The sequence below is a fragment of the Zingiber officinale genome, chromosome 6B, assembly GCF_018446385.1.
Source record: "Zingiber officinale cultivar Zhangliang chromosome 6B, Zo_v1.1, whole genome shotgun sequence".
NCBI classification, from domain to species: domain Eukaryota; kingdom Viridiplantae; phylum Streptophyta; class Magnoliopsida; order Zingiberales; family Zingiberaceae; genus Zingiber; species Zingiber officinale.
Genome location: NC_055996.1, coordinates 115,247,112 through 115,268,916, shown reverse-complemented (window position 1 = coordinate 115,268,916; position 21,805 = coordinate 115,247,112). Strand labels below are relative to the sequence as shown.

At 42.5% G+C, this 21,805-nt stretch overlaps 2 protein-coding genes across 3 annotated transcripts; one reads left to right on the top strand and one right to left on the bottom strand.

The window, feature by feature from the left end:
- The first annotated feature begins 1,386 nt into the window (after positions 1–1,386).
- On the top strand, positions 1,387–3,561 carry LOC121990554. The gene is made up of 2 exons (XM_042544672.1): positions 1,387–3,091; positions 3,187–3,561. Exons 1-2 carry the CDS (start codon positions 1,634–1,636, stop codon positions 3,310–3,312), a joined length of 1,584 nt encoding a protein of 527 aa, XP_042400606.1. The 5' UTR covers positions 1,387–1,633; the 3' UTR covers positions 3,313–3,561.
- A 684-nt stretch (positions 3,562–4,245) lies between these two features.
- Positions 4,246–19,271, bottom strand: LOC121989082 (tobamovirus multiplication protein 2A-like). 2 transcript variants are annotated; one of them, XM_042542904.1, is made up of 7 exons: positions 19,155–19,271; positions 18,667–19,024; positions 17,840–17,939; positions 17,152–17,232; positions 16,971–17,075; positions 4,757–4,966; positions 4,246–4,663 (listed from the first exon to the last, which is right to left on the bottom strand). In XM_042542904.1, the coding sequence occupies exons 2-7, from the start codon at positions 18,903–18,905 to the stop codon at positions 4,556–4,558; spliced, it is 843 nt and encodes a 280-aa protein (XP_042398838.1). In that variant the 5' UTR covers positions 18,906–19,024; positions 19,155–19,271; the 3' UTR covers positions 4,246–4,555. The 2 variants fall into 2 exon arrangements, with proteins under 2 accessions (XP_042398838.1, XP_042398837.1); XM_042542903.1 differs by having other exon boundaries at positions 19,177–19,271.
- Between the last annotated feature and the right edge of the window lie 2,534 nt (positions 19,272–21,805).

Sequence of the window (21,805 nt, the reverse complement as noted above, 5' to 3'; positions counted from 1 at the left end):
ACCTTAAAGGGTGACCGGACATGCTCCTTTAAGGAAAATCGGAGACTTTAAACCTCCATCCAATCGATCAGGAAGCTTGAAGGGTGACTGGACAGGCTTCTTTAAGGGAAATCGGAGACTTTAAACCATCATTCAGTCGATCGGGGACCTTAAAGGGTGACCAAACAGACTTCTTTAAGGGGAACCAGAGACTTTAAACCTCCATCCAGTCGATCAGAGACCTTAAAAGGTGACCGGATAAACTCCTTTAAGGGGAACCGGAGACTTTAAACTTTCATTCAGTCGATCGGGGACCTTAAATGGTGATCGGATAGACTCTTTTAGGGGAAATTGGAGACTTTAAACTATTATCTAGTCGATCGGGAATTTTAAAGGATGACCGGATAGACTCCTTTAGGGGGAACCGGAGACTTTAAACCCTCAAACAATCATAGAACTACAGATCCATCGAAAATTACTGTCGTCAGCTTCGTCGTCTTCGATCGGGAGTCGGGAGAGAAGAAACACATAAACTTAGCCCAAGAAACACTGTGCTCCGCGTGATGGTTAAAAAGGGAAGGTAGGGATTCAATCTCAACCGTCCATCGTGTGAGGAGAGGAGATGGAGATCATAATCACCACATTTCGAGTACATGGTGGAGCGATTTAGCCTTTTTGTCACATTTCGAGTACATGGTGATCAGAGAAGTGCCGACAAACACATTACACGAAGAACATGTTTTGGTCGAAATCCCATGTATCTACTTTCCCTGAGCCAAAGCTCGGATATTAGCACAAGCTGACAACGCAGTGCAGATAGAAGTATGGTTAGGCACCAAGCGATCATCACCAATGTCCGAAAAAGTCTTCAGCACCTTGTCATACTGTTCGTGTTGGGCGTAACCAGACATGATGGAATTCCACGAAACCACATCTCGTTGGGGGCATATTGTCGAACAGCCACTGCGCGGAAATCAAATCACCTGCTTTCGAGCTTGCGCTGATCAGTTTGTTCAGCGAAATTATAGCTTGCGGCGGCGTCGGGTCGGGAGAGGAGTAAGAACTGAGATTAGTATCGGTCGTCTGCAAAGAATATGTGTTGCAAGATTGCACTTTGACGCATTCGAAAGGGTGGAAGGTGGATCTGAGGACAAGAGTTTGCTTACGAAGCATCAGCAGCAGCGAGGATGCGTTCGCAGGTTCGCTGTGCACGAGAACTATGGAATCCAAAGGAATCACAGAACGCAAACTGTACAGATGCACTATATATATATTTTGTTATTTTGACAATAAAATCATTAAAATAATTTTTTTATTAAAATTAAAAATGAAAGAAAATAAATGTTAAATTAAGAAATCAGAAGTGTGCGAGAGAAAGCAGGGAGCTAAACGAGGGGAGGAGGGCGTGCAACTTGGCACATGCGCATGCCTTCCTCTTCCTCTCCTCTCTTCTTCTCTGTTTTCACTTTCTCTCCTGCCTTCCGCCCTCACCTGCAGCAATTTCTCCGTCCCCTTCCTTCTCCTTCATCTCTCATGGTATCTTCAATTAACAGTAAAACGTCAATACCTTCACATTCCTCATTTCGCCAAACTCTTCATCATAATTGATTGAGAAGCGTCCATCCTTCTTGATTCCTCAGCAGCAGCGGCGACCATGAAAAGCAAGGACGGATGGGACAATGGCAAGCCCTCCATCCCCCTTGCTCCGTCCAAAGATTCTAAGCCTTTCCTCTGTTTTTCTATCCCCCGCCTCCTTTTCTTCTTCTTCCTCTGCATTCTCCTTGTTTACCTTTTCTACCCGACCAACGTCTCTCTCTCCACCACCTCTTGCCCCACCTCCACCTCCGACGACTCCTCTTCTATCCACCTCTCCGCGACCTACTCCTCTAATCAGACGATGACAGGATTATATCCTTCTCCTCCTCCTCCACCGGCGACCTCGCCGGAAACCGCGACCAGCTTGCAGCACATCGTGTTCGGCATCGCCGCCTCCGCCAAGCTATGGGAGCGCCGTAGGGAGTACATCAAACTGTGGTGGCGCCCACGACAGATGCGCGGGTTCGTGTGGCTCGACCGACGCGTCAAGGATTTCGACTCCTCCTCAACTCGCGCCCTCCTCCCACCCCTCCGCATCTCCGGCGATACCTCCCGCTTCCCTTACACCCACCGGCGCGGCGACCGCTCGGCCATCCGCATTTCCCGAATCGTGTCCGAGACTTACCGCCTCGGCCTCCCGGGGGTCCGCTGGTACGTCATGGGCGACGACGACACCGTCTTCGTCCCCGACAACCTCGCGCGCGTCCTCTCCCGCTTTGACCACCGCCAGCCCTACTACATCGGCTCCCCCTCCGAGTCTCACCTGCAGAACATCTTTTTCTCCTACGCCATGGCCTACGGTGGCGGCGGCTTCGCCATCAGCGCGCCCCTCGCCGCCTCCCTGTCCCACATGCAGGACCGCTGCCTCCGCCGCTACCCAGCACTCTACGGCAGCGACGACCGCATCCAGGCATGCATGGCCGAGCTCGGCGTCCCTCTCACCCGCCACCCAGGCTTCCACCAGTACGACGTCTACGGCGACCTCCTCGGTCTCCTCGCGGCACACCCCGTCGCTCCCCTCATCTCCCTCCACCACCTCGACGTCGTCCAGCCCATCTTCCCCCGGGCCGCCTCCCGCGCAGCCGCACTCCACCGCCTCTTCGACGGCCCCGCCAGTCTCGACCCCGCCGGCCTCATGCAGCAGTCCATCTGCTACGAGGCCAACAGGCTGTGGACGGTGTCCGTCGCATGGGGCTTCTCCGTGCTAGTGTCGCGGGGAGTGAGCTCGCCGCGGGAGATGGAGATGCCGGTAAGGACCTTCCTCAACTGGTACCGCCGTGCCGACTACACCGCCTACGCCTTTAACACTCGCCCAGTGGCGCGTCACCCATGTCAGCGTCCCTTCGTCTACTACCTCTCGGCCTCTCGCTACGATAGAGCCCGCCGGACCACCGTAACAGTTTATGACCGGCACCGCGACAAGCGGCAAGCGTGCCGGTGGCGGATTCCAGACCCATCTTCGCTGGTGAACCGCGTCGTCGTCTACAAGAAGCGCGACCCCGGCCTTTGGGACAGAGTAATTAATTAACACTAACACTATTACGATTCATACTTATAATTAATGGCATATATATACATAAATTGCGAAATTACTCGTGCACGGGTAAGCAGTCGCCCAGGAGGAACTGCTGCAGGGTGAGGCGTTCGCTGGCCGGAGATAAGACGATGGTAATCGTCGTCGGAGTTTGCCGAGACGGCGAAGTCACGGAGATATTGGATTCACAGGCTGCAAGTTGACCATGCATATATACTTATGCCTCCTCCTGCTTCATCTTTTTCTACATCTACAACAGGATTTACAGATATGTTTCTATCAAAAATTGAGAAATGTAGTGGAGACGACTCTTTGAGATAGACATACACAGATTACATGCAACGGTTAAGGAGTAGTTAAAAGCACCGTCATCATCTTAGAACCGTTTGTTTCCTAAAAAATAATTTATCTTTGTAAAGACTTTAAAATATTCTGCTATTTAATGCACATATAAGAAAATCGGACACATAGATTTACTTTGTTTATCAGAACAAGAAGATTGTGGGGGCTGATGATTAGGGATGTAAATGAACCAAACGGTTCGCGAGTTATTCGAAGCTCGATTCGGTAAAAAGCTCGTTCGAGTTCGTTCGTTTATCTTATCGAGCCGAGCTCGAGCTTAAGGATATTCGGCTCGTGAGCTCGCGAACATGTTTGTTTACAGGCTCGCGAGCCAAAAAAAACGAACCTTAAATCGAACCTTAAAACGAGCCTTAAACGAGCCAAAAAAAACGAGCTTTAAAACGAGTCAAAAAAACGAGCTTTAAAACGAGCCTTAAAATGAGCCAAAAAACGAGCTCTAAAACGAGCTCTAAACGAGTCCGAGCTCGCTTAATAAGTTAAGCTCGTTAACTTTGATAATCGAGCTAATAACGAGCCGAGCTCGAACTGTTCGCGAGCCTGATAATTCTAAAACGAGCCGAGCTCGAGCCTTGTGATAAAAGCTCGATTCGAGCTCGAGCCGAGCTCGAGCCCGAATATAACTTAAACGAACCGAGCTCGAGCCTGATACTGTTCGGCTCGGTTCGACTCGTTTACATCCCTACTGATGATCAAAGAATTAATAGAATTGGTGCATTAAATCAAGCAAAGCACCACAATCATTTGATGCACTTAAAAGAGAAACTATGCAAAACTGAGGAAAAGTTAATGTACTAAAACAAAGCTTCAGCAATGCTGCATAGTTTATACAAAGGACCATCTCTGAAGGACAGAAACGTAGCTCTCCATACTCATAATACCATGCGACCATAATTACTCACGAGGTGCAATGAGATAGATACTGCAAGAAGAGATAAGAAGTTCGTGCAGTGAAATCAGGTGATACACTTGAGTTACACATCCAAGGAAACAGGGAAATCAATCTCCCAAAAGCTTCACAGGTTGAAGAGAAGTGACTAACAAATTGTGCAAACCAAAAAGTTCATCCCCAAAGAGGATGGATGGTCAAAGAATGGTACAACGGCTACTTTCTTCCATTTGCAATCCATTAGCTTGCTGGTATCTACTTGGATCAGAGGGGTTGTATGTGAACTCAGAGGTGTCGAGACCGAACTATCACAGGCAAATAAAAGAAAACGAAGTTTAAAGACCACAGCAGTAACAAGTAGCTAATATTATTGGCATAGTTACACAGAAAGATTTTACTTTTTCTCTCATTCTTTGGCTCCAAGCATCATTCCTGCTAGGACGATGGTCCAAATTGCCAAGCACAGGTACTCCAGTTGCTGGAGCTCCTTGCCGATTCACTAATGGCTGTCGGACAGAAGATCTTGGAGTGATATACTCATCGTCGCTATCATATTCCACAGGACTGTTAGCCGCTCTCACTATAAGAGCCAACAAAAATGCCAAACTCTGCAGGTGATACTCAAATAATTTGTGTCAGCAAGACAGATCGTAAGTATATTACAAAATTTATCAGAATTAAAGTTCAGATGAAAACAGACTAGAAGCTTCTCTTCTCTCTCTCTCTCACACACACACACAATATTGTAACTACTCTGGACCAGTAGGCTAGATTTTAATAAATAAATTTCTGTGATGGTAGGCAACAAGAAACACAACAAAATGAATGGATGATAAGGCTTCTACTATGATGTTAATTCTTTATGATCCAAATAAAGCCTAACTCAAAAGTACTAAAATCTCTTGCACGAGTAAAGTTTGCTATCTAGTATTATTCTGCATAATTGGCCTAAAGAAAGCTGATTCATTAACACAAATAAAGATGCATAGATGAATGCAGAACCAAATCCATGTGGACAACCCAAATAGTTGAGAGTTATGGGACTGGATAACGATAATTACGATGAATACAGAAATAGAAAATTAGCACTATGAATACATAATATCGACCTCTATTAACAACAAAGGTCTTAAAGAAATCCTTTGGATACATAGAATCGACATGTATGAATACAATAGAGGTCTAGAAGAAAACCACTCAACAGGTAAGTTCAGATCTTCATACATATTTGCAAAGGTCTCACATTTTTAATATATGAACACCTGAAAACCATCTTGCTGCCTTTCATTTTCTCCAACAGCAGCCCTAGTTGCTGTCCTTTTCTTGGTAGCATCGCCGGAGCTCACCGGAGCTAGCTGAGACGGCCAGCGACGAAGAGAAAACAACCCTAGTTGCTGCCCTTTTTTTCCAGCAACCACAGTAACCCGTAGAAGGTATATTTTATGCTTTGTGTTAATTGATGGGTAGTTCGGAGAGCTATCTTGATTAGAATAGAGGTTTCATTTAGGAATGCGGAGTGGTACGAGGAAGCGAGATCAAAATGAACCTTCGACTTCGAGTTGTAGATAAAAATTTAGATGTTCATGTCATGATTCTCATTAGATAGTATTTTGATTATTTGAGTTATGTTTGGTATTATGTTTGTAGGCACGAGCTCAAGTGGAGCACGGTGACCTGCCGCCACTCAAAGATTTTGCTGTACATAAAGTAGGTACATCTCTCTTTGACTCTTATATATTTATCCTTGTGCATGAATAAATTAATAATGAAATTATATATATTTGTATAATTGTTTTCGAAAGGGAATTAAAATGATATTACAAGTAGCGAAATGAGTTAAAATAATAAAATCATGGAGGGTAAATAATTGATATTATTTCTTGTTCACATGTGGGTTTATACTGGGATTAATATGAGAATGATTGTTTTAAAAAATTAAATAAATATTCTGAATTACTCTTCTGTTAATACTTATCTTTTTGACTTACTTGACCTTCCATACTCTATGCTTTTGATGTTCTACCTGTTGATACTTGTAGCTTTTTATCTGTGAACTCAGGATGATAAATTAACACACTTGATACGAAAATGTTAACATGATTGACCATTTGATATAAAAAGAGAATAATTATGATAAATGGATAAAATGAATCCTTAAAGTGAAATAATAAAGATGGTAAATAAAGAATATTAAAAAGTGAAGACTATGAGCCTAACTTTATACTAGAGCTTTATATTAGAGTACTGGACCGCCCACATGTTATTGTGGTAGCGCGGCGACCCACGGCCCAGAGTCCCTGACTGTACACCCGAGGTGTGTGGCATGATGTAGCCCTCGGTCAGTGTTTATTATGTCTTCCATATGTGAGGGTTGATAGCCCATACGTCAGATGACATATGCAACAGTTTTATACTCTAAGGAGGCTTTTAGCCTATACATATGACATTTCACTCTGATGATATTGGCTCCAGTGATTTACTTTTTAGTTGATCTATCAGATTTACCAATGTTGATATTATACCATAGATGGCATGTGCGATTGTTGATTAAATAAATAAGATTTGAGAATTGATCTTAATTGATGATAATATATGAAGATGAATTTTAATTCTAACAAATAAATGTTAGATGATTATAAATATATAATTATGTATATTATCTGAGAACTCAAAGAAGAAATAAAAGTTGAAATAATAAATGATACCTCTTTGATTTCTTAAACAAGATTACATTCATGCACATCTTTCCTGATTACCCACTTAGTCATTTGGTTAACTTTCTATATTCCTTGGCCTCCAGTTTTGTAGGTACAGGGATCCTTTTTGATTTTGGACTTTTATAGAGTTGCTCAAAGATCTCGACGTGCTGATTTTTTGGTTTGTTTTTGTGAGATCTCGGGAAATTTAATTAATGAGGTTATTTCAGAAACGGCCTTATAGAATTTTTTCGGAATTTTTAGAAATTTTCGGGGAATTTTTCGGAGCTCGTACGACGAGTTTTGAGGGGATCAATTTTGGGTTCGGATTAAACCTATTTGGGATACTCGTTTAATTGAGGAAATGTTTTATTTATAAAACATTTTCCTTTTATTTATCTTTTCCCTCAGCCCATCGCCGAACCCAAACCCGTGCGCTCTTCTTCTTCCTTGCGATTTCCCGATCCTCTTCCCCGATCTCCCCTCTCTGCCTTCTCTGATCTCTCTCGCGGGTGAGCGACGCCGACGGGAGCGAGGCTCTAGCTCCGGCAATCTTCTCTGCCGGCGTCGACGCCCATTGAGCTTGGATTCGGCCGGCGTTTTTCTCTCCAGGCTGCATCACAGCGTCGCGTGCTCTCTGGCCGATTGCCGACGCCACTAGATCGATCTAGATCCACTCGATCGCCGGCATAGGTAGGTTAGCTTCGATTCCTCTTCTCTGAATTTTCTCCGACTCGTGCCTTAGCACCGTCGGTGATGCTTCTTCTTACCTTGATTCTTCCCGAATTGTGCCCTAGGTCTGTTATCGGTGCTTTGCATTCTGATCACTGCTTCATGTGAGTAGATCTTCGATTAGGAAAGGGATCCTAACCCTAGTCTTGATCCTCCTCTATTCTTGATGTTGTGCCCTAGCTCTAAACTTCGCCTCCTCTTCAGAGCAATGGGGTTCCGATAACGAGACAGCGAGGTAAGATTTAGTTGTTAGATAAGCTGTTGTTTGATTCTTGGATTTCAATATTGATCTGATCAATGAATTCCTGCTGGATTCCTGTTGTAACTGTTGTAATGCGATTGATTCCAATCTTGATCTCACCTTGATCCGAATGGATGGGAAGAAATGCAGCAGGGTGGCTGTGTTCTGGAGGTGATCGAAGGTGATCTTGGGTTCCAGCAGTGATGATCCTCGGTTGTGGATCAATTGATGAGGGCTGTGAGGTGAATTGAGTGTTGTGGATCAACAAGTGTGGCTGTGAAGTTTTGTTATGTGCTGTGGTGTTCTTTGATCCTTCCTTAGTTCCGGCAGCACACTAACCAGTAGCCTCCTAGTTCCAACATCAACAATAGCTGGGATTGAGGTAAGGTGTAGATTTGTTGATACATGATTAGTATAATTAGTTGTGGATCATGTGTATATTTGAATTAGGGTTATGTGGATTGTGATTAGATTTAATTACTTAGATTAATCTAATTGAATGATTAGGGTTAAGGTTATTAATCCTAGTCAACCGTTAGATTTCTAATCTAATTGGTGATTAGGGATTATATAATTAACCCTAATTGACTGTTAGATTTGATTAGGTAGGATAAGCTGGATATGATTAGGGTTTTGCCCTAATTTAGTTTTAGAGATTTTATTTAGCTATTCATTTGATGTAGCTAAATAAAATATATATATTGTTTGTTTGACACAGGACTCTGATTCGAGACGGGCGTCTCGACTTTGGATCGCTTGAGTGTACCTTCTATTTGAGGCGGGTACCCTTTGACTTATCTTTTGATAATGTCTTATGATATGTGTAGCTTATATATATTTACTAGTGGTAGATAGTAGATTATTTCTTCCCTGGTCTTAGCTAGTTGATACCTATCACATGCTTCATCTGCTAGTTGCTTTACTTCAGGATTGGATATTATATCTCTTGCCATGTGTATATATGTTCATAGAGATGCATATCTATAGTGCTCTACTCTACTGGATTAGTTGCTTTACATGTGTGATACATGCTCTTGGATTCATGATACTTACATCATTGTATATGTGATGTCTTTGGATTTATGCTGTTTATTATCCTGGTTATATATGTGTTTATCTGTTTGGCATCTACACATATGGAGGAGGATATGTTCAGGTATGACATACTGTAGCCGCATGCACCATATCGCATGATTGCATGCTGGGCGATTGACGACTCCATTATTGTTGAGCTCGTCGGCCGGCTACATTGACCTGCACACCACGTGACCATTGCATGGGTAGTGGCACTGTAGGTTGCCGGTGGTGCTCCACTGGAGGCTCCACTCATGGGTAGTGTGATAGGCAGCGTGGTAGCGCACCGGGGTCCCTCCCGTCATTGTGTACCGGGAGATGAGAGCATCGCGCTCCCTCCTATAGTTGAGGTTGGAGGATAGGTGTACTCCGGTGCATCCCGTCCACTCGATCACTCTTGAGGAGTAGTGACGAGACAGTGTCACAGCCCTACCCAGCGGTCTCACCATTGTGTGTGACTGGCGTCGGGGTGACCATGTCATTTGCATCATACGCATTGCATTAATTATGATTGATGCATTTGGTGATGCGTATGATTGACATGCATCTGAGTTATATGTTTTGCTCGACTATCTTTATCATGTATGTTTACGATCGGTTACAAGCCTCGCAGTGAGTCTGATTTATTACGATTATGCATTTCTTGTTATTCTTGCTATAGATACTTTATGCCTATTCTTTTACTTTTATTCATCTCGTTATTCATTGGAGACTATCCGTAGGTTATGCGGTTAGAAGCTGTACTCTTGATCCCATGGTTTAGGTGACTGTACCTTAGGCTATTACTGGTGGATAGATATTGCTGTACATGTCTATTGGTTTACCTGCTGAGTTCTTGAACTCACCCCGTTGTTACTATTTTTCAGGTTGAGGCCGTCGGGAGATATTCCAGTCGCTAGCCCCATTATCGCGAGGATTTTCTTTGTCGGATTATATTTTGCTTTTGCATCTTATATACTTGTATTGTGGGTTTGTATTGTGGACTTTATGTCGAACCTTTGGGTTTGCTGCTTTTGTTTTCCGCTGCAGATTTTCACACTACTTCGTGGATTTGTTTTCTTCGTTGTAGTGGAGTAGGATGTGTACGTATATCTTTGTTGGTTTTATATCGTTCTTCCTTATTAAACTGCGTGGATTGATTATATGTTGAGTGTGTGGAATATTGATATAAAACTGCGTGGTTTGTTTCTTATTTGTATTGTATTATTCGTAGAGTGTGGTAGGTATAGATATATGTATCGAGATTCATATTGTCTGCGGGAGATCTTCAAATTTCTTGGACGAGGGACTACAGGGCGTGACAATTTTGTATCGAGCGGTTCGTCTGGTTCTTCTGAGTTTTGCGTGCGTGTCTGGATATTTCGGATTATGCAGTTTTCGTCGATTTTATCGTTTGAATTCGTATTTTGACGCAGTTTTATTGGTTCTATTTGGGGCTAAGCGACGGGATATCTCCAGACGGCAAATAGGTACATTAGGTAATTTTGCAGTTCTTATACCGTAGTGATATCTGGGTAACATTTTCTTCTGATATGCCACCTACACGTGTACCAGCAAGACGTGGGCGGCCACGTAAGAGGCCGTTAGATTCTCCGAGGCGAGTCTTGAGAGAGGTGCTAGGCGAGCTGTCCCGGACTCCTCAGTCGTTGTGGAGTGCGTCTGCGTATCGGATCCGATAGTTACGTCGGAGGTACCTACCTCATTGTACCACCGTGGTACCACCGTCGGCATATTCGACCTCCCATCATTGTGCCAGTGCAGACACCCTCTCTGGCGTACTGCTACCACGTACTCGGCCGCATGAACATGTCCGATTACTACATATTCGGCTGATCTGGCCCATTTTTCTTACCCGGTACCACCCACCGTACCCTCGGTGGCCCCTACATATGTCTACTCGGTAGTTCCGCCATCATTACTACCTATAGGAGCGGTCCCAGTGGTTCTGCCCAGTGCTGCAGTGATGCCCATTGACATAGTTACACTTAGCCGAGTCGGTGAAGAGTCGATTCACATTATTCCGCGGGGAGACTGATCCGAGCATAGCTCAGTCCTGGATTGAGACTATGGAGCGGACATTCTTTTACATGGCCTGCTCCGAGTGGGAGAAGGCCGAGCTAGCTGCTTACCACCTGCGAGATGGGGCAGAGATCTGGTGGGACACACAGCGCTCCATCATAGGCGATCAGCATATTACCTGGACGAGATTTAGGGAGGCATTCGAGAGTCAGTATTTTCCCCGAGCATATCAGATGACTCTTCGGCAGGATTTTCTTAGTCTGCGGCAGAATAACCGCTCAGTGATGGAGTATAATGCTGAATTTAATCGGCTGGCCAGATTCTGTCCTGAGTTAGTGGTCGATGACAGATCTCGTATGCTTCAGTTTGTCCAGGGACTGGACGGGCATCTTCAGCTGAAGATGTCTGGTTTTAGTACTTCATCATACACCGAGACACTGGATAGAGCTCTCATGATTGAGTCTACTCATCAGAGAGTGAATGCAGACAAGAAGAGGAAGCAGACTGATCAGACTGCGGGACAGATTCAGCAGCCACAGACTACTGGACAGCAGCAGAGCAGTCGCACTCAGACGGATCAGAGTACTTCTGGGTCATCTGGCCGACACCAGAAGTCAGGACGATCAGGACGTTCCCGGTCTGCTCAGCAGAACCAGAAACAGACCACTAGTGACTCTTTTTGCACCAGATGCGGATCCCGAGATCACATCACCTCTGCGTGCTCCTTGGGACAGTCAGTTTGCTATCATTGCAAATTGCCCGGACACATAAGACGAGACTGTACGCTGAAGTCTCAACAGGTAGCCTCCGGGAGTTCTGTTTCGGGAGGACAGGCTGATCAGTCCGCTACTCAGCGAGGGGGGCCGAAAGGCCAATCTTCGCATCGCCAGCAGAGGACAGCCCCCCCTGCGGCAGCTGCATATGGCATGCACGGCCAGGAGCATTCCAGTGTTCTGATGGAGTCCCAGGGTTCTATTTCTGGACCTCAGTATCTGACTCAGCCATCGGTACAGTATGCAGCCTATAGCCCCATCTCTGACTCAGTATCCCGTACCGACCCAGTGGCAGGCTCAGACTCCGACGCAGCAGCCTTTGGCAGTGCTACCGCCTCTACCACCGTCAGATACTGGACGAGTTCACGCGGTCACCAGAGAGGACGCACAGCGGGCCGACGGATCCGTTTTCCGCGGTACGATTTTACTTTATGCATTTTCTGCTGATATGCTAATTGATACAGGTAGTTCACATTCTTTTATATCTTGTGCATTTATGAGAGAGATTGGTAGACTACCTTCTCATAGATCTCGACGACTGACCGTCTCCTTACCATCTGGTGATACCTTGGATGTCACCCAGGAGGTCAGAGGTTGTTCGTTAGATTTTGGTAGCATTATACTCACGGTAGATTTATTAGTACTGGAGATGGTCGAGTTCGATATTATCCTGGGTATGGATTGGCTGTCTGCTTATCATGCCACCGTTGATTGCCAGAAGAGGGTGGTTACGTTTCGACCTCCGAGCCAACCCTCTTGGGATTTCACTGGCATCAGAGACGATGGGATATCGACCATTTCTGCGATACAGGCGCAGAAACTGCTATCACATGGATGTCAGGGATTTCTATTCTCTTTGATTAATACTGACGACAACAGTAGTTCTCAGCTCTCAGACGTTCCGGTGATCCGAGAGTATCCAGACGTATTTCCAGACGAGCTTCCAGGTTTGCCTCCTCGAAGGCAAGTGGAGTTCGCCTACAACAACAGCTATCATTCGGCTATCCAGATGGCACCGTTTGAGGCGTTGTATGGTAGGCCTTGTCGGACACCCGTCCTCTGGGAAGAGGTTGGGGAGGCTCAGTTGGTAGGACCGTAGAGAGCGTCAGCTGCGGAACAAGACTGTCCGACTGGTTAAAGTCGGATGACAGCATCATTCTGACGAGGAGGCTACTTGGGAGCTGGAGGATACGATTCGAGCTCGATACCCTCATCTGTTTACTTGAGGTATGTGGGTTAGAGTTTCTTTCAGCATTTATACTATTTGGTTATACTCTAGTGTTTGCTTTTGGTTATAGCGAAATTTGGGGACCAAATTTTTATTAGTAGGGGAGGATGTGAGATCTCGGGAAATTTAATTAATGAGGTTATTTCAGAAACGGCCTTATAGAATTTTTTCGGAATTTTTAGAAATTTTCGGGGAATTTTTCGGAGCTCGTACGACGAGTTTTGAGGGGATCAATTTTGGGTTCGGATTAAACCTATTTGGGATACTCGTTTAATTGAGGAAATGTTTTATTTATAAAACATTTTCCTTTTATTTATCTTTTCCCTCAGCCCATCGCCGAACCCAAACCCGTGCGCTCTTCTTCTTCCTTGCGATTTCCCGATCCTCTTCCCCGATCTCCCCTCTCTGCCTTCTCTGATCTCTCTCGCGGGTGAGCGACGCCGACGGGAGCGAGGCTCTAGCTCCGGCAATCTTCTCTGCCGGCGTCGACGCCCATTGAGCTTGGATTCGGCCGGCGTTTTTCTCTCCAGGCTGCATCACAGCGTCGCGTGCTCTCTGGCCGATTGCCGACGCCACTAGATCGATCTAGATCCACTCGATCGCCGGCATAGGTAGGTTAGCTTCGATTCCTCTTCTCTGAATTTTCTCCGACTCGTGCCTTAGCACCGTCGGTGATGCTTCTTCTTACCTTGATTCTTCCCGAATTGTGCCCTAGGTCTGTTATCGGTGCTTTGCATTCTGATCACTGCTTCATGTGAGTAGATCTTCGATTAGGAAAGGGATCCTAACCCTAGTCTTGATCCTCCTCTATTCTTGATGTTGTGCCCTAGCTCTAAACTTCGCCTCCTCTTCAGAGCAATGGGGTTCCGATAACGAGACAGCGAGGTAAGATTTAGTTGTTAGATAAGCTGTTGTTTGATTCTTGGATTTCAATATTGATCTGATCAATGAATTCCTGCTGGATTCCTGTTGTAACTGTTGTAATGCGATTGATTCCAATCTTGATCTCACCTTGATCCGAATGGCAGGGAAGAAATCCAGCAGGGAAGCTGTGTTCTGGAGGTGATCGAAGGTGATCTTGGGTTCCAGCAGTGATGATCCTCGGTTGTGGATCAATTGATGAGGGCTGTGAGGTGAATTGAGTGTTGTGGATCAACAAGTGTGGCTGTGAAGTTTTGTTATGTGCTGTGGTGTTCTTTGATCCTTCCTTAGTTCCGGCAGCACACTAACCAGTAGCCTCCTAGTTCCAACATCAACAATAGCTGGGATTGAGGTAAGGTGTAGATTTGTTGATACATGATTAGTATAATTAGTTGTGGATCATGTGTATATTTGAATTAGGGTTATGTGGATTGTGATTAGATTTAATTACTTAGATTAATCTAATTGAATGATTAGGGTTAAGGTTATTAATCCTAGTCAACCGTTAGATTTCTAATCTAATTGGTGATTAGGGATTATATAATTAACCCTAATTGACTGTTAGATTTGATTAGGTAGGATAAGCTGGATATGATTAGGGTTTTGCCCTAATTTAGTTTTAGAGATTTTATTTAGCTATTCATTTGATGTAGCTAAATAAAATATATATATTGTTTGTTTGACACAGGACTCTGATTCGAGACGGGCGTCTCGACTTTGGATCGCTTGAGTGTACCTTTTATTTGAGGCGGGTACCCTTTGACTTATCTTTTGATAATGTCTTATGATATGTGTAGCTTATATATATTTACTAGTGGTAGATAGTAGATTATTTCTTCCCTGGTCTTAGCTAGTTGATACCTATCACATGCTTCATCTGCTAGTTGCTTTACTTCAGGATTGGATATTATATCTCTTGCCATGTGTATATATGTTCATAGAGATGCATATCTATAGTGCTCTACTCTACTGGATTAGTTGCTTTACATGTGTGATACATGCTCTTGGATTCATGATACTTACATCATTGTATATGTGATGTCTTTGGATTTATGCTGTTTATTATCCTGGTTATATATGTGTTTATCTGTTGGCATCTACACATATGGAGGAGGATATGTTCGGGTATGACATCTGTAGCCGCATGCACCATATCGCATGATTGCATCTTTGGGCGATTGACGACTCCATTATTGTTGAGCTCGTCGGCTACATTGACCTGCACACCACGTGACCATTGCATGGGTAGTGGCACGGCCCAGGGTGTGTATTGCCGGTGGTGCTCCGCTGGAGGCTCCACTCATGGGTAGTGTGATAGGCAGCGTGGTAGCGCACGGGGTCCCTCCCCATCATTGCCGGGAGATGAGAGCATCGCGCTCCCTCCTATAGTTGAGGTTGGAGGATAGGTGTACTCCGGTGCATCCGTCCACTCGGTCACTCTTGAGGGTAGTGACGGCAGAGTGTCACAGCCCTACCCACGCGGTCTCACCATTGTGTGTGAGATTCTGACAGGCGTCGGGGTGACTATGTCATTGCATCATATGCATTGCATTAATTATGATTGATGCATTTGGTGATGCGTATGATTGACATGCATCTGAGTTATATGTTTTGCTCGACTATCTTTATACATGTATGTTTCGATCGGTTACCTGAAAGCCTCGCGGTGAGTCTGATTTATTACAGTTATGCATTTTCTTGTTATTCATGCTATAGACTGTACTTTATGCCTATTGCTGGTTACTACAGTTTATTTCGGCTATGCATATATGTTATTCTGTTAGGAGACTATACCGTAGGTTGTACGGTTAGAGAACTGTACTCTTGATCCCATGGTTTAGGTGACTGTACCTTAGGCTATTACTGGTGGATAGATATTGCTGTACATGTCTATTGGTTTACCTGCTGAGTTCTTGAACTCACCCCGTTGTTACTATTTTTCAGGTTGAGGCCGTCGGGAGATATTCCAGTCGCTAGCCCCATTATCGCGAGGATTTTCTTTGTCGGATTATATTTTGCTTTTGCATCTTATATACTTGTATTGTGGGTTTGTATTGTGGACTTTATGTCGAACCTTTGGGTTTGCTGCTTTTGTTTTCCGCTGCAGATTTTCACACTACTTCGTGGATTTGTTTTCTTCGTTGTAGTGGAGTAGGATGTGTACGTATATCTTTGTTGGTTTTATATCGTTCTTCCTTATTAAACTGCGTGGATTGATTATATGTTGAGCTGTGTGGAATATTGATATAAACTGCGTGGTTTGTTTCTTATTTGTATTGTATTGTTCCGGCCGAGTGTGGCCGAGGTATAGATATATGTATACTGAGATTCATATTGTCCGCCGTACAGGGGAGATGCTGCCGAAATTTCTTCGGACAGGGACTACCTGGGGCGTGACAGTTTTACTTTTGTTTCGTTGTATTTACATTTTGTAATTTTATTTCAGATGTCGTTTATCTGTGTGGTCTTGTGACCTACGAAAACTATGATATATATATCAAAATTGATAAATTTCCTGATTATTCTATTTAGATGGTTCTTAGTGTTTCTTATATTATACTATCATCGAGTGGGGTACCAAGAACTATACTCCTAGGGCGTGACATAGGCAAGTTTTTATAAGATAGTTTGGCAAATTCATAAGACAGGACAATCCAAAAAGCCACATTTACTGTCAAGAATCAAAATGCTATAATGCCACACACACTTTAACCTATAGTCTTTTCTTGAATGAATATACTTGCAAGCCATCCAAATGCCATTTCAAATGAATTCTACATTATAGTAATTTTCAGTAGTTAAAGAGTCACACATATGAATCAGGTTGTGAATTATACTTAGCATTTATCAACATAGAAAAAGAAAGAAGAATAAAGTAATGATACAAAGACCGAAATGTTATTAAGAATTCCAATAAAACAGACTGACCTCTAATATGACAGCTCCAAGAGCAACCCACTTAGCTATCTTCCAATTATCATCCAAAAAATCATATATAATGTCAAAGTTCCCAGTTTTATCATCAGGAATAAGCTGCAAAGTGTCTAATGTCAGAATTCAACACAAGGAAAAACAAAAGAGAGGATAGAGATGTTACAAAGAAACTAACATCCTTCCAGCTATGGTCGAAGAATATTAAAGCAGCAGCAGCCAACTCAGCTACAATCAACAAAAACACTAAGAAAGCAAACTACGTTGTATTAAGGAAAGCATTGCCTCCAGCTTTCTTGAGCTTCATAATAAGATGAAAGAATAAATATTTTGCTCCTCGTTTTGTTCATATGGATGCACATGTTGTACAACACTAACCAATATGATCTGTTATAGGTGTTTTTACAAGCAATACAAACCAATCTCTACAGTGTCTTAAGTACTACAGGAGCATCACTGGGATATCTTTGAGTCAGGATAGAAAAGTGCAGTAGTTCTGTCAAATCTTACCTCTAGCAGAAACCCTCATTATATATAAGCATCATGAATAATCCACTTGATCATTTATAAAATACTAGCCTGATAACCAATCTGTCTTTCAAGACGTTAAAATTTCAAATATATTGTTGCATGTGTGTGTCTGTGCATATGTGAGAGAGAGACAGCAAATAATTGCAGCTTCAGTTCAATTGAAAGATGGAACATATGGACTGCAACCTCCAATTCTTATGTTAAGACAGATTAATGTGCAGCATGACTCTGAAAATAACAAGATATCTACTATTCTATAGATCATAGAAAATCCAACTATGTAGTTAAAAAAGTTCAACAAAGAAATTTCTATATGTTTAATGACATCAGGATACAGAAGATAGGCAGCAACCATTCCTGGACACTGCTCCTATGCAACCAAAGCATGATATAACAAGTATGATAGCCCCAACACCTATAAACAAATAAATAAACCTGCAATACGTCCAATTTTGTCAATGATAAGTAGCAATAGTAAGTACTAAAACAACTTATACAAGATATTACTTAGGTTGCACACTTAAAGCAAAACTATAAACAACAGAAGAAACCCAAATTCTCTTAGTCAACGTTGGGCATAGATTGCAAATGTAATTGAAACAAGACAAGTTCACATCTTAAATTCATCTTCTACAACATAGTTTCTCTACAACTTGGAATACTAACATTAGAAAGCCAGCAATTATATGTACAAAAGGAATAAAATATTACCAGTCTCTGCTTGTGTTTAAGAGGCAACAAAAACAAACAAACCCCCCCAAAAAAAACAATACAGACTTCTAGCACTAAATTATATATTGTTGGATGATCAACGTAAGTATGCTGGCAATCTGCAGAATTAGAACAAAACTCTTTTTTCATAAAGTTAAGAACACAAAATTCTTACATTTGGTCAAGAAGAGGGTTGACCAAAAAAGAGAGTTCAAATTAAAGGAAAAGAAAAAATGCGTTGAATTGGAAAATCAGGTTGAAAAGTTGCCAATATAATTTCTTTCAGCAGTCAATAATGCTAATATAAAGCATCTCAACGATCAAGATAAGAACTTGATTCTTTTCTATCATAGCCCTGACAATCTCAGAAAATGAAAGGTGAAACATTCGCTAGATAAATCAACACCACACTCGAACCAAAATTGTATAACGAATCAGATGTACTACGTACCAAGCTTTCGGTAAATGGTCAAGGAAACTGGACGAAGAGAACACGGCAATAAGCATGGGCCGCCCAAGCTTCAAGACTTCCAGATCGTTGCTCGTCGGCGAAACCGGGTCGCCACCAGGAGCGATCTTATTCCACAGCACCAATAAGTAGATCCCATATCCCACCATCGCCAAACCGGTGACCGTCAAAACAAAATTGAAAAGCTTCAACAAACATTCCCAGAACCCCTTGCACGCCATGGTCGACGCTAAGACCTCTCTTCCAACAATTGTTGGCTCCCTTACAGGAGACGCCTATCCCGACTATCGACCGACCCGATCCCAAGAAAAAAAAAGGCTCAAACAATCCAGTCCTCAAACTACAAGGAAAAGAAAATTCGAAACTTTTCAGGATTTTCAACAAAACATACCGAAATAAATATGAAATCCTAACGAAGCGATTTCGCAATGGATCATGACTGCAATAATTAACGAAATCGAGAAGATTACATGAAGGAAATTCCGCCCCGACCCCTCCCTCGACGATCCCGAAGGTTCGGCTTAGTCGTCGCCCGTCTTTCTGTCGCCCTTGCGAAGGCGGTATCCACTCTGTCGTCCCAAATTTACATTTTTATTTTTTTATTTATTAATTTCGTGTGGTGGGCCATTTGTAATGTCCCACACGTGGCGAGCGGCAGAGAGTGTATCAGTTGATGAGGCTAGTTGACTGGACGCCAACTCACGCCTGCAAGGCTCTTCTTCAACAACAACACCCATAAATATATAACTGTTTCCTCTTCGTTATTGAAGCCCTCTAATTCTATCCTAAATCGTCTCATACTATCGAATGAGTTATTTAGCCATGATGACTTGGTGAGAATGCAAAGAATTCTCAAAATGTAGATTTAGGTGAAAATAAAATCACAAAATATTTTTAAAATTTCACCTTCATTTTTTGACTTTTTTTTTCGATTATCCCTCCATTTTAGACAACCTTTTCTCAATCACGTGCATCAACCTACCATCCTAGAAGTATTAACAAAAAAAATTCAAAGTTGGATAATCATCATCTAACTCAAAAAAACAAGCCTAAAAATTAAATTTCAGCAAAGAGTAACCTTGATAACATAATTAAACATATCGAGAAATAAACAGTATTAAGAAGCATATTATCAACTCCCATGTTTGGTTATCTATTACAATTCAATCCTGAGAAATACTTGAACACACAGCCACAGAATCAAATAACTTCTTCATTATCAAAGGGAGAAACAAACTTCGAAGCGACCTCTCCTGACTTGGTTGACACTTTAGGAACCTTCATAATCGGTGAGTATGGTAAAATACTCTTCCTCTAGTCTCCACATCTGGTGTGGTTCCTAAAAGCTGTCAAATTCACATGTATGTTTAAGAATTTAATTAACTTGGAGCTATATATATATATATGCTGCTAGAAGGTAGACTAGCTGCATTAATTTGTATCAAAGAACCTATGATCATGTGCCAAATTACCGAAAATAGATAATCTGAACTAACATACGAAACCACATTAAGGATAACATTCCTTGAGGAGCAGATGAGATAGACATATACCTAATGGGAAGAACTAGCCTGGGTATTGGTAGATTGGACACCTTTGCCGCTTTGGTCGCTCTCTCTGTAGAGCTTAGTTGATGACTTAAAGATAGATGCAAAATGTAACTTAAATATTTCATTTTCTGGCAAAGATTCCCACCACCGCTCCTCTGCCTCAATAACTTGTAATGTTGGTACAAGCTCGTTGGTTAGCCGTGGTGGCTTTAACTTAGGGCATTGATGGATTTTGATCTCAACAAGGGAAGGCAATGACATTGATGAGCCATAGTTCTTCCAACATCTTCAATTCTGAGAGGGAAATACACCTTAATTTGGGTAGACACATACCGTCTCTCTCTGAATAATCTTCGATTATCATGTTTAGATACGGACAGCCATAGACTTCCAATTCTTCTAGACAACCAAGCTGACTGATCATTTCTTCTTCGAAGACAAATTGTATCATGTTACACTTGCACAAATTTATTTTTCGTAGATTAAAGAAGCTAGGAGCAGCAACAACATTGTGGTAAAAAAAGATACTCGCTAGTCTCGGAAGGTGTTCTAGGTGCAAGAGGTGCAAGTGTGGATAAGTATTCTCCTTTCCCACCTCAGAAATGATTATAAACTCCATCTCTTCACATTCCCACACCCAACATTCTTCAACGCATTCAAGATTGTCCAGCCCAAGTTCAGATATCGAGCAGAGTTCTGTGTTCTGATAGACACAAAGCTTGTTTGCATACTTTAAAAGTCTTCTGCAAGCAGAGGCATTACTAGTGATGTCTAAACATCTTCCTCTTCTTCTTTCTGGTTCTCTTCGTCCCTCCTCCTTTTTCTCAACATATTCAATCGGTGCCATAACATATCCCATTCTAAGATAAAAACTTGTTAGATTATTCCAATTACAATGTTTTTCAAGGAGAAAGGAAAGTTCATCATTCTCTAAATCAAGTGAGAGATTGTTCAATCTTTTCAAATGCTCGAGAATGATTTCCTTTGCATTGTGCAATCCTCTTAAATAAAAACTTCTGTTCATTTCGAGGTCTTCCAGGTGAGAGAACTTAGCAATGAGTCCAGCAGGGATTTTCTTGAGGCGATAGGTGCATGATATATTAAAATAAACCAATCGAGTTAAACACACCATACCCTCCGGCAGCTCAATGATTCCAGATTCTCTCATATCAAGAAACCTGAGCTTCTTTAGCAATTGGACACGATCAATACTCCTTAAGTGGGGACACTCTTTGAGAATGAGGGCACTCTTTGAGAATGAGGACACGTTATATATATATAAAGCTTTGAAATTTTATATTTAATTTCATAACGTTGAAAGAAAGAAAAATATATACATAATGGTACAACTTGAATATTTATCAGATGCTACATATGGTTAACACACAATTAGGAATAAATTTCATAAAATTACATGAATAGATAGAAACAAAATTGCTAATGGCAAGTAGATAAAATTTCATAACATAGCATGAAAATAGTTAAGTTGCTAAAAGGTCTAGAGTTCGAATCCTGGGGAAGGTAAAAATTCACTGGCCAAGGGATGGGAAGACATAGTGAGTAACGGCATG

Coding starts and splice junctions, on each gene's coding strand:
- LOC121989082 (XM_042542904.1), bottom strand. CDS start 18,905: ATGGCGTGCAAGGGGTTCTGGGAATGTTTGTTGAAGCTTTTCAATTTT. Junction 17,233..17,839: donor ATGGTTGCTGCCTATCTTCT/GTATCCTGATGT, acceptor AATACAACGTAG/TTTGCTTTCTTAGTGTTTTT. Junction 17,076..17,151: donor TCGACCATAGCTGGAAGGAT/GTTAGTTTCTTT, acceptor GACACTTTGCAG/CTTATTCCTGATGATAAAAC.
- LOC121990554 (XM_042544672.1), top strand. CDS start 1,634: ATGAAAAGCAAGGACGGATGGGACAATGGCAAGCCCTCCATCCCCCTT. Junction 3,092..3,186: donor ACCCCGGCCTTTGGGACAGA/GTAATTAATTAA, acceptor ACGGGTAAGCAG/TCGCCCAGGAGGAACTGCTG.